Raw genomic sequence first — 17,137 nt, forward strand, 5'->3', positions numbered from 1 at the left:
AGCTCTGCTCGGGCACCGGCCAGCCAGTTTTTCTCTTTCTCCAGCAGGTGGTAGACATTTATTTATTTAGAATTTTTATATACCGACATTCTTACATTAAAATGCAAATCATACCGGTTTACATAAAACAGAAAAAGCAGGAAAAAATATTTCCATAGTCAAATACAGAGAACATTTATAATAAAATTGTTAACAAAGGCATAAGGTAGGAACTTGAAAAAAGGTTACTTAACAGAAAAGGTAAAAGAAAAAATAGTAAATGAAGCACAAAGAGTTGACGTCGGGGGAGGGGCATGGTCACACATCGCAGTGTCACACATGGATCCGTGCTTGTGGATCTTGGCCTGTCCAGATTGAACAGGCCAGTTTGACCTCCTGTGGTGAAAGCAGTAGCTCCCTTCCTCAATTGAGTGTCTGAGAACCAATCTCAGGAGATATGCAAAAATTAAAAAAAAGGACAGGAGTGAGGTGAAGGCTGCGGCCCTAGTCCCCTTTCAGGCAAAGGAAAAGATCCGGTAGGGTAAGGAGGCCTTGGGCTCAGCTCTGCTGCATAGTCCTCGTCTCTGTCTGGTCTTTTCTTCTCTGTACTCTCTCTCTGCCTTTCCTTCTTATCTTACCAGTTTTGTCTGTGGAAAGGTTATTGAAAAAAAAAATGTGCGCACATTGAACAGTGCTGGAAGCGGGTGCTGGCATGATCTTTTGCAGGCCGAGCAGCAGACAGCTGCAATCGCAGCTGTGCTGAGCCACACAATTCAGGAGGGTTGTGGGGCTAATTTTAGAACCAGCAAAGTTTCAGTCGCAAAGCTGCACACATGGCAGGCGCCATTTTGATTGGCAGGAACTGCTGAGGCATGCGGTGAGTCACATTTGCTCAGCTTTTAAAGGAAGAGAGAGAATGTGACATGGTATTGGGAGAGCAGCGCAGGAAGAAGCTTCGCATCTGCTCAACATGCCATATGAGGGTCCTTCGTCCCAGGAGGTCCCTCAGTGTGTGGAAGCCCAGGATAATTTGTTCCTGCAGGTACCTCAGAGGCCACCTTTTTCAGGCAGAGGTTGTGGTGGCAACTCCTACCAGAGTGACTGAGGAGACTTCCCTGCCCCCTTTCCTGCTAATTCCCCTCAGGAGTGAGCTCTGAGAGGGTTTTGCCTACCCCAGGGATGGATCTTTCTGCCATTTCATGGGTGGAATTATTTAAGGGTCTCTAGGCCTTCTCTCTCAGAGGCAAGGTCTCCACGGGAAGAAGCTAGGGATCTCCCACTTCAGAAATTTCCCTCCTTAGGACCTAGAAAAGCGTTCCAGGGAGATCTCGTCTCCTTCCAGGAGGAAGAAGAGAAGGAGATAGAGGGAGAAGAAGGCATGGAGAAGGATCCTTCAGGAGACTCAGATGAGGAGTTGGAATCATCATGGGGGGGATCCAGACAATCCATTATTGGAAGAGGGGGAGATTCCCCCAGATGGTGAACCTCATAGAACTATGCTGCAGCTTCTTCACAGGGACATGTCCGGTTTAATTTTACAGATCTTGAAAGCCCTTGGGTATGAGGAGATCTTGCCAGCAGCGACCAAAAATCCAAAGCGGAACTCTGTAATGATCAGCTTGCACAAGGCATCATGCTCTTTTCCTCTGCACGAGGCCGTCCAGGAACTGATAGAGTTGGAATAGAGTGCACCTGAGGCAAATTTTAAAGGAGGTCACTCCTTAACGGGATTGTATCCTATAGATCCTAAAGTGAGGGAGCAACTCCGGTTTCCTAAGGTGGACGCATTAGTCTGTGCTGTGACGAAGCGGACCACCATTCCGGTGGAAGTAGGTGCGGCTTCAAAAGACACTCAAGATCAGAAGTTTGAGGCTATTTTGAAGCAGGTCTTTGAAGCTATGGTCATGAATCTCCAAATCTCTGCCTGCTGTTGTATGGTAGCCAGGGCCGGGTTACAGTTAGCCCTGGAGGCCCAGGAAGCTCTGGGAGAGAATGGCCCATACCTGGAGCTAGGAGCTGCCTTCCCGGCAGATGCTGGCTATTATTTGGCACCACGGCAGCTCAAGGGGTGACTTCGGTGACTGAAGCCCGATAGCTCCCGTGGCTATGGAATTGGTCTGCTGATACTATTTCAAAATTGAACCTTACAAAGTTACCTTTTAAGGGGTGCTTGTTTGGGGAGGAGTTAGAGAAGATGGCAGATCGATAGGGAGAGTCGAAATTTCCTCAGTTACCAGAGGATAAGAAGTTGACTTCCTGTTTTTCTCAAGCCAAGGGGCAAATTCTGAGCTTGTGGCATTTTCACTCCTCCAGAGGTTCAAGTAGTCAGAGGTCTTGGATATTTGAGAGATCTCAGTCCTTTCAGCCAAACAAGCCAGGCAAAGACAGCGCCTCCAGCTCCGGAACCCTGCATTCCTCCCAATGAAGTTTTGGGGGTCCATCCTCCGGTGCTGGAGATAAGCAGTCACCCTTCTCAATTTTATTCGAGGTGGAGCCACATCACTTCCGACCAGTGGGTTTTGGAAATGGTGCATGACGGATATACTTTGGAACTTATCTTTCCTGTTTCAAATGCTTTTATGGTTTCCCCCTGCAACTCCATATAAAAGTAGTCAGTGGTCCCGTGCATATTGCAGCAGTTGCTCACCCTAAAGGCAGTGGTTCCAGTCCCAAAGGATCAGGAGGGCACAGGGCATTATTCCATTTACTTTGTGGTTCCCAAGAAAGAGGGTTCATTTTGACCTATTCTGGATCTCACGGTGGTCGATCGGACCCTCCTGGTTACCCATTTTTAGATGGAAATGTTAAGATGTTTTTAGATGGAACCCAGCCTCTCAACCTTCAAGAAAAGACTCAAGACCTGGCTGTTCATGCAGGCTTTTCCTAACTCCAATATTATTTAACTCCTAACAATCAACACACATCACCATAAATATCACTATTAGCTACCTCTTACATTGTAATAATATGTAATTATCTGGTTTCCTTTTCCTTTTTTCCTTCTTACTCCAAGTTCTATTTTTCCTTGTTATTTGTAACTGCTTTTTCCGCACCATTGTTCAAGTTTAAGTTTATTTTGCACTCCTGTTCCATGTGAACCAGCATGATGGGACTATTGTCTTGAATGGTGGTATATAAAAAAACTTAAATAAAATAAATAAATAAATAAATAAGATCAGTGATCATGGTGGTGAAGAAGGAATAATTTCTCATTTCTCTGGAGCTATCGGAAGCTTACCTTCATATTCCAACTTGCAAGCAGCATCAGCGATATATGCGCTTTGCAGTGTTAGGTCAGCACTACCAGTTCCGAGTGTTGTCCTTTGGTTTGGCCACCCAGGACATTTTCCAAAGTGATGGTAGTCATGGTCACAGCCCTCAGAAAGGAGGGCATTTGATTCATCCGTATTTGAACGATTGACTGATCAGAGCCAAGTCAGAAGATTGCTGGTTGGTGACCCCTCAGGGTGGTTCAGTTATTGCAGCATCTGGGGTAGATATTATTAGCCTAGAGCAACCTGCAGCCATCTCAGGTCCTGGAGTATCTGGGTGGTTTGACATGGCACAAGGCAAGGTGTTTGTCTCAGAGTCTTGCATTCAGAAGATCTGGGGTCAGGTGTGGGCCCTGCGTGCAGTGATTGGCCCATCAGCCTGGTCATATTTGGAGATGTTGGGATCCATAGCTGCAACAATAGTGGTTGTACCTTGGGCGCATGCGCATATGCATCCTCTGCAGTGCTCTTTCCTTTATTGATGGAATTTCTAGACTCAGGAGTACAATATGACACTGGCCTTGCTGCCAGAGGTGAGGTGGAAGCTTCTCTGGTGGTTGAGAAGGGGGCTTATAGAAAAAGTATGGATTTGGAGATTCCCGATTGGTTGGTAGTCATCACAGATGCGAGTCTTCAGGGCTGGGAAGCACACTGTCAGGAGTTGGTAGTGCAAGAGCAGTGGACTCCCAAATAGGCGACTTGATCCATCAATCGACTGGAGGCACAGGCGATTTGACTAGTCTTCCTTCAGTTCACTGACCAGTTAGAAGGAAAGGTGGTGAAAGTTTTATGTCTAACAACACTACTGCGGTGGTGTACATAAATCACCAAGGAGGGACTCAAAGTCAACAGATCTCTCTAGAAATGGATATCCTTCTGCCATGAGCAAACCTTCATTTACAGGCTCTGTCAGCCTCCCATATAGCAGGAGTAAACAATGTGTAGGTGGATTATAATATAAGAACATAAGAAATTGCCATGCTGGGTCAGACCAAGGGTCCATCAAGCCCAGCATCCTGTTTCCAACAAAGGCCAAACCAGGCTACAAGTACCTGGCAAGTACCCAAAAACTAAGAAGATCCCATGCTACTGATGCCAATAATAGCAGAAGCCAGTCCCTAAGTCAACTTGACTAAAAGCAGTTAATGGACTTCTCCTCAAAGAACTTATCCAAACCTTTTTTAAACCAGCTACACTAACCACATCCTCTGGCAAAAAATTCCAGAGCTAAATTGTGCATTGAGTGAAAAAGAATTTTCTCTGATTAATCTTAAACGTACTACTTGCTAACCTCATGGAATGCCCCCTAGTCCTCCTATTATCCGAAAGTGTAAATAACCGATTCACATCTACTCGTTCAAGAGCTCTCATTATTTTAAAGACCTCTATCATATCCCCTCTCAGCCGTCTCTTCTCCAAGCGGAACAGCTCTTCAGCCTTTCCTCATAGGGGAGTTGTTCCATTCCTTTTATCATATTGGTTGCCCTTCTCTACCTGCTCCATCGCAACTATATCTTTTTTGAAATGCGGCGACCAGAATTGTACACAGTATACAAGGTGTGGTCTCACCATGGAGCGATATAGGATTTATGACATTTTCCGTTTTGTTAACCATTCTTTTCCTAATAATTCCTAACATTCTGTTTGCTTTTTTGACTGCTGCAGCACACTGAGCCGATGCTTTCAAAGTATTATACACTATGATGCCTAGATTGGCGTTGGATCCGGGAGAATGGGAACTAAAGAGGTTAGGACTTTTCAGCTTGGAGAAGAGACGACTGAGGGGGGATATGATAGAGGTGTTTAAAATCATGAGAGGTCTAGAACGGGTAGATGTGAATTGGTTATTTACTCTTTCGGATAGTAGAAAGACTAGGGGACACTCCATGAAGTTAGCATGGGGCACATTTAAAACTAATCGGAGAAAGTTCTTTTTTACTCAACACACAATTAAACTCTGGAATTTGTTGCCAGAGAATGTGGTTCGTGCAGTTAGTATAGCTGTGTTTAAAAAAGGATTGGATAAGTTCTTGGAGGAGAAGTCCATTACCTGCTATTAAGTTCACTTAGAGAATAGCCACTGCCATTAGCAATGGTTACATGGAATAGACTTAGTTTTTGGGTACTTGCCAGGTTCTTATGACCTGGATTGGCCACTGTTGGAAACAGGATGCTGGGCTTGATGGACCCTTGGTCTGACCCAGTATGGCATGTTCTTATGTTCTTACTGTGGATTGCTGGGGATGTCCCTTCTTGGATCTAATGGCGACTCACAAGGATGCAAAAGTGGAGAGATTTTACAGTCAGACCAAGGAATGTTCAAACTCTGGACTAGATGTCCTAATCCAGGCGTGACCGCAAGAGAATTGCTCTGTGTTTCCGCTATGGCCCATGATCGGCCGTTTGTTGCAGAAGATAGTGCACAGCCTGCACTATCTATCTGGTGCACAGCCAATCTGGTGACCCCAGATTGGCTGTGCAGGCCGTGGTACGTAGATCTGTGTCATCTTCTGATGGGGACCCTTGTCAGCTCCCTTTTCTCAGGGGGAGGGGGTTGTTACGTCAGAGATCAATTTTTCATAACAATCCAAGTCCATTTTGTCTTACAGTTTGGCCCTTGAGAGGTCTAGGCTCTTAAAGCGAGGTTACTCAGGGTCAGTGGTGAAAACGCTTTTGAGAGTGCGCACGTTTTCTTCCTCCTTGGCATATATTCGCGTTTGGTGGATGTATGAGCATTGGTGTCAAAATCACGCTTCTTTGCCCCTCTTCGGTGCCTGTTCCTTAATCATGGAATTTTTACAAGAAGGTCTGAGTAAGGGATCAACCTTGAACTCGCTGAAGGTGCAAGGGGCTGCTATAGCATGTTATTGGGGTTGCGTGCAGGGGAGACTGCTCTCTTCTCACCCAGATGTATTTAGGTTCTTGAGGATAGTAAAACACCTTAGATCTCCCTTGCGTTTTGTGGTACCCTTGTGGGATTTGTATCTGATTCTCTCCTTTCTGGCGAGTCTGACCTTTCATCCTCTTCAGGAAATTCTTTTTGCGGTTACTAACTCTGAAGACAGTGTTTTTGGTCGCTATTTGTTCTGCAAGGTGGATTTTAGAATTGCAAGCCTCGTCATGCAGAGATCCTTTTTTGATTATCACTCCAGGTAAGGTGCAGATTTGGACCATACCTTGGATTAAGGAAGTTGTGACCATTTGATGTGCGGCAGTACTTATTGCGCTATGTGGAGGTTATGGCTTTTTTGTTCTTTACGGGGGGGTGAAGAAGGGGGAGGCAGCTTCCTGGGGCATGATGGCTCGTTGGATTAAGGAAGTTCTTTCAGCAGCCTATGCGGATTCCGGGAAGCTTCTTCTGAGACAAGTCAGAGCGCATTCGACTGGGCTCAGGCAGTTTCTAAGCAGAACTGTGTTTGCTTTCTCCGGCAGAGATTTGTAGAGTGGTGACGTGGTGGTCTTTGCATAAGTTTGCCAGGTATTACCAACTGGATGTGGTGGTGTGTGAGGAGTCTGCCTTTGCTAGAGCAGTGTTGCTTGGGCCTCAGGCAGCCTCCTGCTCTTTGGGGGAGTGTCTTTGGTACATCCCACTGGTATGGAATGGCTTGCTTGGATGAAGAGGAAGGTGAAGTTACTTCTTACCTGATGCTTGCCTTACTTCGAGGAAAGGAAATTCAGTCCATCTTCCCATCTGAGGCTGCCTTGAGGTGGCCGACTTTCTTCAGTGTTACTAGATCCTTGTCCAGAAAGGAATGAGGTTCCAGGATCTTTCATGCAGCTGGACTCCCACAAATTGGGTAAGTGAGTTCTGTTCTTCTTCTGAGATACTCTGATTGTTCTAAGGGATAATTGTTAGCGGAGCTAAATCCAATGTTTCCACTGTTTAAAAAAATTAAAAGAAAAGAATCCACAAGGTTAAGTTGAATAGTGTTTATAGGATGTGATATTACTATTAATGTTTAGTGATTAGTGCCCACAGTTTGCTTTTGGAGAAATATTGGCTGGCTGGTGCTTAAACAGAGCTTTGAGGGTGATATCTGCGAGTCTTTGTTCTCCGTTTCTACCTGCTGGTTGCCATGCACAATCCACTGTTGTGGGCTGGCTTGTCTTACTGCAAGGAAAGGTAATTATCTGAAAAGTAATTTCACCATCTGCAGCATGCATATGCTAGATAGCCACATAACTTTACTGCTGCTCCTGTAGATCTCAAATTTTAGGGCTTATAGGACAGGATGAGGGGTCTGGGTCAACTAGGCCGGGTGCAGGATGAAGAACCAAAGGGGTCTGAAAGACCTTGCTATTAACCAGACAAACTGGAGGACTAATTGGGAAAACTGGGAATGTGTCTCGCGCAAGCATGTTTTAAACTCGCTGACATGCATGCAGAAAAGCATGACATGGTCCTATTGAAGACATGTGTGCTAGCTGTGCTCAAGTAACCTCTTAAAATTAGGAACATACTTTTGCACGGTTGGTGCTCTTTAAAATATAAACGTGTAAGTACGCACATGATTAAAAATTCTAGCGTATTCTCGCTCGCGCTCATTTTAATATCGACCTTTTATATTCTAAGCCCTCTGGGAATAGGGAAATATCTACAATACCTGAATGTAATCCACTTTGAAGTGTATGAAAGGTGGAATATAATTCAAACACATAAAATAAAAAAAACCACATAAAAGGACATCTGGAAAGCTGCAGCTTGGTCATCGGTGCTCGCCTCCATGTTTCATTACTGTCTGGACAATCTATCAAGAAGTGACAGTAAATTTGGAAAAGCAGTTTTGAGTAGTCTGTTCACCCAGTAGTATAATTTCCACAGTGGGATCCGGATTGCTTTTTCAGTAAGTGCTCCACTGCAACCCTCAGCTTGGGACTCCCCATGTGTCATGACTAATTCAGTTCTACTTGTTGATAGAGAGAGCAAATTTTCTTACCGTAAATGGTGCTCTCCATAGACAGCAGGATGAATTAGCCATGCTAAATACCTACCATCCTCCCTGGAATGTCAACTACTTAGCTCTACTATAGAGTGAGGAGCTCACAAAGCAATGCCCATTCAGGAAACATAGAAATGACGGCAGAAATCCAGTCTGCCCAACAAGCTCCCACACTTATTTTCTCATACTTAGCTGTTTCACCGACCACCAAGTTCAGGGCCCTTGTTGGTAACTGTTTGATTTGAATTTCCTTCCACCCCCTATCGTTGATGCAGAGAGTAATGTTGGAGTTGCATCAAAAGTGAAGCATAAGGCTTAATGATTAAGGGTAGTAACCGCCGCATCAAGAATTCACCCCGATGCTTGTTTACCCAGCCTGCACAGATCAATGCCTTGTTGGTTGTCTGAATGTAAATCCTCTTTTCCACATTTCCCCCTGCTGTTAAAGCAGAGAGCAATGCTGAATATGCATTCAAAGTGAAGTATCAGGCATAATTGGTTTACGGTAGTAACCGCCGCAACAAGCAAGCTACCCATGCTTATTTGTTTACCCAGACTGTGCAGTGCAGTCCTTATTGGTTGTTGCTGAATGCAAATCCTCTTTTCCACATTTCCCCTTACCATTGAAGCAGAGAGCAATGTTGGAGTTGCATTAATCATGTGCAGGCTTATTGAGTAAGGGTAGTAATCACCAGGTAGTAGCCACCATTCCAGCAAGCCACCCCCCATGCCTCTTCTCTTTATTCCCATCCTCTAGCCTTTATGGATCCACAGTGTTTATCCCATGCCCCTTTGAAATCCTTCACAGTTTGTCTTCACCACTTCCTCTGGAAGGGCATTCCAGGCATCCATCACCCTCTCTGTGAAGAAATACTTCCTGACATTGGTTCTGAGCCTTCCTCCCTGGAATTTCAAATCGTGACCCCTAGTTCTACTGATTTTTTTCCAATGGAAAAGGTTTGTTGTTGACCATGGATCATTAAAACCTTTCAAGTATCTGAAAGTCTGTATCATATCACCCCTGCTCCTCCTCTCCTCCAGGGTATACATATTTAGGTTCTTCAATCTCTCCTCATAATTCATTTTATGAAGACCATCCACCTTTTTGGTCGCCCTTCTCTGTCCCTTTGGAGATTCGGTCTCCAGAACTGAACACAGTACTCCAGGTGAGGCCTCACCAAGGCCCTGTACAAGGGGATCATCACTTCCTTTCTCCTACTAGATATTCCTTTCTGTATGCAGCCCAGCATTCTTCTGGCTTTAGCTATCGTCTTGTCACATTGTTTTGCCGACTTCAGATCGTTAGACACTATCACCCCAAGGTCTCTCTCTTCTCCGTGCACATCAGCCCTACACCCCCCATCAAATACAGTTCTTTCGGATTTCCACACCCCATATGCATGATTCTGCACTTCTTGGCATTGAATCTCAGCTGCCATATCTTCGACCACTCTTCCAACTTCTTTAAATCCCGTCTCATTCTCTCCACTCCTTCCGGAGTGTCCACTCTGTTGCAGATCTTAGTATCAGCCTCAAAAAGACAAACCTTACCTTCTATCCCGTCTGCAATGTCACTCACAAAGATATTGAACAGGAACTCCTGCACGTGCTCAGTAGAGCAAAAGCTCCATAAGTTGAGAGAAGTGTCCATTAGGTGCCATTGGATGACATCATCCACATGTTATAGCTAATTCATCTTGCTCTCTACTAGGAATACCATTTTTATTAATCAAACTTGTTTTGCATGCCTTGAAAAGTCCAATTCTGGAGTGATTTTGGCTGGGTAGGGGAAGTAGAGGAAGCTTACAATGACTAATTTGACTATAGGACATGTATGAGGGTGCTAAATTTGGCAATCTAGAATGTCGCACTTATTTGTTAAAATGCTGTATTCTGTTTACACTTAGTCTAAAATTGTTTCACTGCATTATGAAATTAATTTTGGTTTAGGTTACACAAGTATTTGCCATTTTGTTTGCACTCCCATTTTACCAGGGCAATTCATTATTTGTAAGATATTTGTCGCATTTGTTCTCGGATTTTAGTTTGATAAGTGAAGAATTGTTTCATTTTTTGTAATATTCGTGAATAAGACTGTATATGAAATGTATGTTATCTCAAATTTTTTTATACTTAGTACTGATTGACCTAATATTTTGACACACCCTCTCCTATTTTCACAGATTTTTGACTTTGAAACCACTGACCTATTAACTGAACTCCGAACAAGTAATCACAGCACAATCCAGTACTGTGACTACGCACCCAGCAGCCAATTGATAGCATTAGCTTTGTCTCACTATTCTGTTGAGGTAAGCAGTCACAGTTAATGAGCAGTTTCTAAACAGTTCTTGTGAGATATTTAGTTGAGAAATATTTGTTTCAAGATGGGCTGATTCAGGAAATTCTAAACCTTATTTGCCTATGTACCGGATAGCCAGTTAAATTCTGGTGATTTCAAAGCTGAGCCAGAGGCTTTTCTGGATTCATTGCTGGGAGGGAAAGGGGGGTGTACAGGAGGGATTTAGCTGCCTAACCATAGAGCTTAAATAAAGCATTCCTTCTGAGCTGCACAGGGACCTCCAGCTATCTTGCAGTTTGAATCATGCAGGGCTCTGTTATCCTTCAGGAGCTGTCACTCGAATACAGATCAGATCAAACTTGCAAAATGGCTTGAGCACACCCAGTGGTTAGACAGGTGTTGGTGGTCCCTGGCACAGCTTAGAGGGAACATTTGGGTCAAATGGAAGGCCTAAATTTAACTGGCCAAATGTTAGCAAACTAGAGTTAGGAGAATTTTCACTTGCAACTTGATTGCTTCCACAAATTAGCATAAATCTAGCCAATCCAAATTGGGCCCTGTTAAGTCCAGCACTCAGCCAATTCCGAAAGTTTGCCCCCATGAGCTCAAAGAACTTGAATGCTCATGAATGCTGCCAAAGTGTGACTGTGCTAATTTTGCAAACAGGTATATGAGAGGAGAACCGAAAAAAAAAAAAGCTTTCTCAAGGCAAAATAAGTGATAGAACTTTACTGACAAATAGCAAAATTATCTCCCTTAAATGTTTATAATACCTATTCTTGTTTGAAAATAGTTTAAAAAAAAAAAACCATGAAAGAAACCACATGGAATCTCTATTCCCACTATAGAATTCTCATGCTTTATGTGGCTCTGAGAACTAATATTGTGAGACTTGCCAACATGTGTATTTGAGCAAGATTTAGGTTTTCCTTTGTTTGCGTTATATAACTTGAACAGGTTTTGTGCAGGTGATGGCCGAGGCCATTCCTTTTCAGTTGTTGACTGAGGAGGATGCCAGGCACAAGATGCTGGAAATCCTCCAGTTCATGGAGTCTCCTAAGGAGATCATGGCAGTCCCGATGCATGACAGCTTTAAGGCGTTGCAGCTGAGGATCTGGGAACACCCCCTCATAGTACCTCCCATGAACAGGAAGGCAGATGGGGGTTTACTTTGTCCAGAAGGCTACCAGATTCGAGAAGCATCAGCTGTCACACCAATCGGTAGTGGTAGAATCCGCTCTCAAGAGGGCCAAGCGCTCTCTGACCCATGCCTTGGCGATGAACTCTCTTGGGATGGAAGTATTCCAGGGAGCCATGCTTATTACCTGCATTGTCTCCTTCCTGCTCTACATGAGCCAGTACTCTCAGAACCTCTGGAAGCAAGTGCAGCAGGTGGCTGAGCAGCTGCCTCAACAGCAGCAAGACACCTTCATGTCACTGGTGCAGAAGGGCCTGGAGTGTGGAAAATATGAGGTTTGTACAACCTACAATGTTTTCAAAATGGCATTGAGAGTCTCTGCCATGGGAATCAGCGCCCACAGAATGGTATGGCTGTGGGCCTCGGATCTCTGACCAGAGGTACAGGAAGGACTTGCTGACTTGCCGTGTACGGGAGAGAATCTCTTTAGAGATAAGATGAGGGATGTAGTAGCCCAGTTATGGGACCACTATGAGACCCTGAGGAGGGCGGGTCTGCCAGCACTTTGGACCCGTTCTCCTCAGTATGGGGGTCGGCGAGACAGGGTCAGAGGACGTCTTTCTACCACCAGAGGAAGTACTATCCTCCGGCCTCTGACTCCCGTTCGCAGAGAGTGAGCCCCCGCAGCCAACCCAGGCAACAGAGAGCTCCTAAGCCCCAGCTGGCACCCCAGTCAAATCCTGGGATGGGGTTTTGACTGGATCATAGGGAGCATAAGCCAGTGACCTGTACCAGAGTTGCTGGATCCCCCAGTCAGGGGCAGGCTGCGGTTCTTTGCGGATCAGTGGCCCAGTACAACCTCGGACAGTGGGTTCTGTCTATTGTCCGTCAAGGGTACAAATTAAACCTATTGGGTGTCCCTGAGGTTGCAGTGTTGCCAGGCCAAGCAGAGGCTCCAGGATCGCATCTGAAATACCCCGCCTCTTCGGGACTCTGTCCTGGTAGCCGGTACTCTCAAATTTGGAATGGGGAATATCCTTCCGGAGTCCCCCTACCCAAATTGTCCTTACCACAGATGTGTTTACCCTAGGGTGGGGAACTCATTTAGAGGGGCTCCGCACCCAGAGCCTCTGGTCTACTCAGGAAGCACATTGTCAAATCAATTTCCTGGAGCTCCGAGTGATCAGGAACACGATATGGGCTTTCAGAGATCTGTCTGATTTCCACTCCTTCGGAAGTTGTCCATTCTGGAAACCGATCAGTCTGGGGACTTCCCAGATGTTGAGAGGTTATTTCTGCAACCGCTCAATCTCTCTGATGTGTCTTGGGTCCTGGTGGCTTCCAGAAAGTCTTCCACTGGAAAGTCCTAAGGCTGAAGGTGGAGGTGGTTTTCCGTGTGGTGTGAGCAGAAGCCTTAGATCCGTTCTCCTGTCCCACAAAAAACTGCTTGATTACCTTCTATACCTATTGGAGACTGGCTTGAAAACTGACTCTGTTAGAGTTCATCTGAGTGCAATTGGTGCATACCACCATGATGGTACTCCCATCTCTGTACAGCTTATAGTTGTATGTTTCATGTGGGGCCTGCTTCAATTGAAGCCTCTCACCGTGTCTTGGGACCTCAAGATGCTGCTAGCTCAGTTGATGAGAGCTCCTTTTGAGCCTCTGCACACCTGTGACCTGAAAGGTCATATTTTTGGTTGCGGTCACTTCAACATGCAGGGTCAGCAAGCTCCAGTCCTAAGTGACTTATCCACCTTACACTGTTTTTTTCATGATAGGGTGGTCTTGCATATGCACCTTAAGTTCCTGCCTAAGGTGGTAACAGATTTCCATCTTAATCAGTTTGCCAACATTCTTTCCCAGGCCCCATTCACACCAAAGTGAACAAGAAATGCACATTTTGGACTGCAAGAGAGCCTTAGCTTTCTATCTAGAGTGGACAGAAGTCCATAGACAGTCCACCCAACTTTTTATTTCTTTTGATAAGAATAGGTTGGGAGTTGCCGTTGCCAAACATACACTATCCAGTTGGCTAGCAGATTGTATCTCCTCCTGTTATGCCCAGGCAGAGCTGCATCTTGGGGGTCATGTCAAGGCTCTTTCTTTCAGAACCATGGCAACGTCGATGGCCCATTTGCGAGTAGTTCTCGTGAAGGAGTTCTGAAAGACTATGATGTGGAGTCCTCTCCACACATTCACATCCCATTACAGTCTGGATAGGGATGGTCAGTGTGACAGTAGGTTTGGCCAGTTTGTCCTCAGGAGTCTCTTTGAGGTGTAGAACCCAACTCTTCCTGCCTAAGGCCCATTGTTTGGGTTCAGGCTGTTTCCCCCTCTGTTACCAACAGCACTGTAGTTATTGTGCCCGTTGGCACCTGGTTGGTGCTTGTTGGTCCCCTTTTGTGTTGGGGAGCAGCCTATAGCTAAGGATTCACCCATCCTGCTTGTCCTTGGAGAAAGCAGAGTTGCTTATCTGTAACAGGTATTTTCCTAGGACATTAGAATGTTAGTTCTTACGAAACCCAACCACCATCCTGTGGAGCTGGGTTTCTCCTATTGTTTTTTATTTTATCTTTATCGTAATTCTTTGTTACAAGACTGAAGAAGGACCCTGTGTTGGAAGCGTGGTATAGGGCATGCTAGGCATGCTCAGTGTGCCTAGTCAAAGTTCCAGAAACTTTGACAAGGTTTCCGTGCCGGGCTCCATCCGATGATGTCACCCATATGTGAGGACTAACATCCTGCTATCTTAGGAGAACACCTGGTACAGGTAAACAACTCTGCTTTATTTACTAAGGAATAGAATTAGACTCCGCCAGGCTGCAGAGGACTAATGTCTGCCATGCAGTTAGCAGAAAGTTGAAAAGAAAAAGAAAACTATGGCAAAGTAAAAGAAATAGAAAAACAGCTGCAGCTCCAGAAAAAATTCACAACAAAAACTGAGAGGAGAGAACAAAGCTGAATTCCGTGACTATATGGCTCCCGTGACCACATGACCCCATGGAAAAAAAAGACTGAAGAACTGTGCCTATGGGACAGGGTGATAACTATGCCTGCAAATGCTCACCCATCTGTCAGGACTGCCATCCTGTGTCCTCGGATAACAGCTTTTTCCCTGAGTTCGGTTTTATCCGCTCCATTCATGGTTGTTTTTCATGTGTAGTTGTATGTGCTGTGTCATACAGATAAATTAACAAAACTGACAGTTCTGGGAGACAAATATGGGGCCCTTACTGTAATGTGTGAGGATAAAGATGTTTTTTTGGGAAATGTTACAATACATACAAATTAACAGCCACTTACCTAAACAATATAAAGGAAATACTAACCAACCTAAAACTCATCCTAAACTTCGACAAGACCGAATTAATATTATTAGACAGAAGAAACAGCTCTCCTCAAATACCACCACTCAACCTTATGAACCAAAAGACAGTCATTTCTCCAATCAATCATGCTCGCAACCTCGGAGTAATAATTGACAAAGAACTTTCTTTCAAAAACCATATCTCAACAAAAATCAAGGACGGATATCATAAGCTACTTACACTCCGTCATTTAAAACCTTTTCTTTCCAACAATGACTTCAGATCAGTCCTTCAATTACTAATTTTCTCCAACATAGATTACTGTAACTCACTTCTTTTCAACTTACCTCTAAACACCATTTGCCCACTCCAGATCCTGCAGAATGCAGCCGCAATAATCCTCACTGGATCGAAAAAGCAAGACCACATCACTCCAACGCTTATTTCACTTCACTGGCTACCAATAAGATACAGGATTGAATACAAAGTACTATCCATCCTACATAAAATCATATATGAAACACAAGAAAATTGGCTAAGCCCCTCTATAAAACTGCATATCCCAAACAGAAACCTTAGATCAGCAAATAAGGGTCTTCTAAAAACACCACCAACACACTCAAATCAACTCACCTCAACCCAAAAGAGAGCAATATCCCTTGGTAGCCCAAATCTCTGGAACTCCCTCCCAACTGAACTCAGAACTCAAGAAAACCTAAAAACCTTCAAAAAAGATCTAAAAACATGGTTGCTCAACAAAGCATACCAACTCACTCAATGAACAACACGTCACCCTCCAGTCCAACCTGAAGAATAAATGAAATCCACCACAACTATGTATTATAAATAAGAAGTGAAACATAAAACTGAACATTAACCTTGCATATGATACCTTTTGAAACACTGTTTAACCCCTCTTATCCCTGTAACCTTGTATTTTGTAAACTGTTATGATGGCGTTATTTTGATGATTCCGAATGACGGTATATAAAACTCGTTAAATAAAATGTGGAGGTGGGGTGGTATCATAGGATTTATCAGTCCCCAAATGAGTCAGGGTGTTCTTTAAATATTGGAAGGTGTGTGGGGAGAATTCCAGTTGCAATAATAGTGTTTGTTGATTTATGTACTTTTTGATCATGATGATATAGCAACATGATCTTTTCATTGTTCTCCCTTTGTATTCTCCTTTTGAGCTAATCTTATTAAAGGTGATATAGAAATCAAAATATATGAAATGAATGATGTTTAATTTCTTTAAGCTGTGGAACACAGAAACCAGTCTGAAAGTAGCTGACTGTACTGGACATTTGAGCTGGATTCACTGCGTTGCTTTTTCTCCTGATGGATCTTCCCTTCTGACATCTTCTGATGATCAGACTATAAGGGTAAGAGATTTGTTCTATTTAATTTATTTTTATTTTAGCTTTATTTCAAGAAAAGCATTTTGTAGTTGGAGATTTCTTCTCTGAACAATTAGCTTTTGCAGTTGCACTTATGAGGAAAGGGAAGGCCAAGACCTTTTTTTCAATTCCATTAAAACTGAACTTTCCCCTAAATACATTAGAAGAATGATCATGAAGCTTTCCTCTTCTTTAATAGATTTCTTGTCCTCCTGCAAAAAATGCTAAGAGAGCAAACCACAACCTCAAAACAAGCAGCAAATTAAAACAGAGAAGGTGGCAAAGAATGTGTATTCAAATAGTCAACATAATGCCAACAGTAAAATATATATATATATATATCAGAATCAACTGTGGTCTATCATTACCAAACAGACTCAATATTTTTTATACATTTTCTTTGTTTCTTGATTTCCCCATTAAAATGAAATGTGGCGAAATAATCAATAAAAAAAGAAATAAATAAAAAGACTTATCCTGGGTGCTGTATAGGAACGGGCCCTATTGCTTTCCCCCTGAAGGCGTCATTTGCCAAAACACTGGCTGGTCTTGGGGTTTTTCCACACGTTTTTTGAAATATATATATATAATCAATATATATTATTTTGACACATTTCTTTTTCATGGAGAAATCAAGAAACTAAAAGAAAATGTATAAAAATGTATATTAAAAAAAATATATATATATAATCAATAAAAAGAAAGAAATAAATAAAAAGACTTACTTATTTTTATCTATTGCTTTCCCCCTGAAGGCGGCATTTAAAAACATGTAACGTACAATTGTGACCT

General features: G+C 43.6%; 1 protein-coding gene across 5 annotated transcripts in view; it reads left to right on the forward strand.

Annotated features, from left to right (window-relative positions):
* Window positions 1-17,137, forward strand: part of APAF1 (apoptotic peptidase activating factor 1) — a 223,331-nt gene that overhangs the window by 147,452 nt on the left and 58,742 nt on the right. For all 5 annotated transcript variants that reach the window (XM_029599744.1, XM_029599743.1, XM_029599746.1 and 2 more), the window contains 2 exons: window positions 10,375-10,503; window positions 16,205-16,330. In XM_029599744.1, the coding sequence (XP_029455604.1) occupies window positions 10,375-10,503; window positions 16,205-16,330 (255 nt within the window). The remainder of the gene's footprint in view (window positions 1-10,374; window positions 10,504-16,204; window positions 16,331-17,137) is intronic.

The sequence above is a fragment of the Rhinatrema bivittatum genome, chromosome 4 (assembly GCF_901001135.1).
Source record: "Rhinatrema bivittatum chromosome 4, aRhiBiv1.1, whole genome shotgun sequence".
NCBI lineage: Eukaryota > Metazoa > Chordata > Amphibia > Gymnophiona > Rhinatrematidae > Rhinatrema > Rhinatrema bivittatum.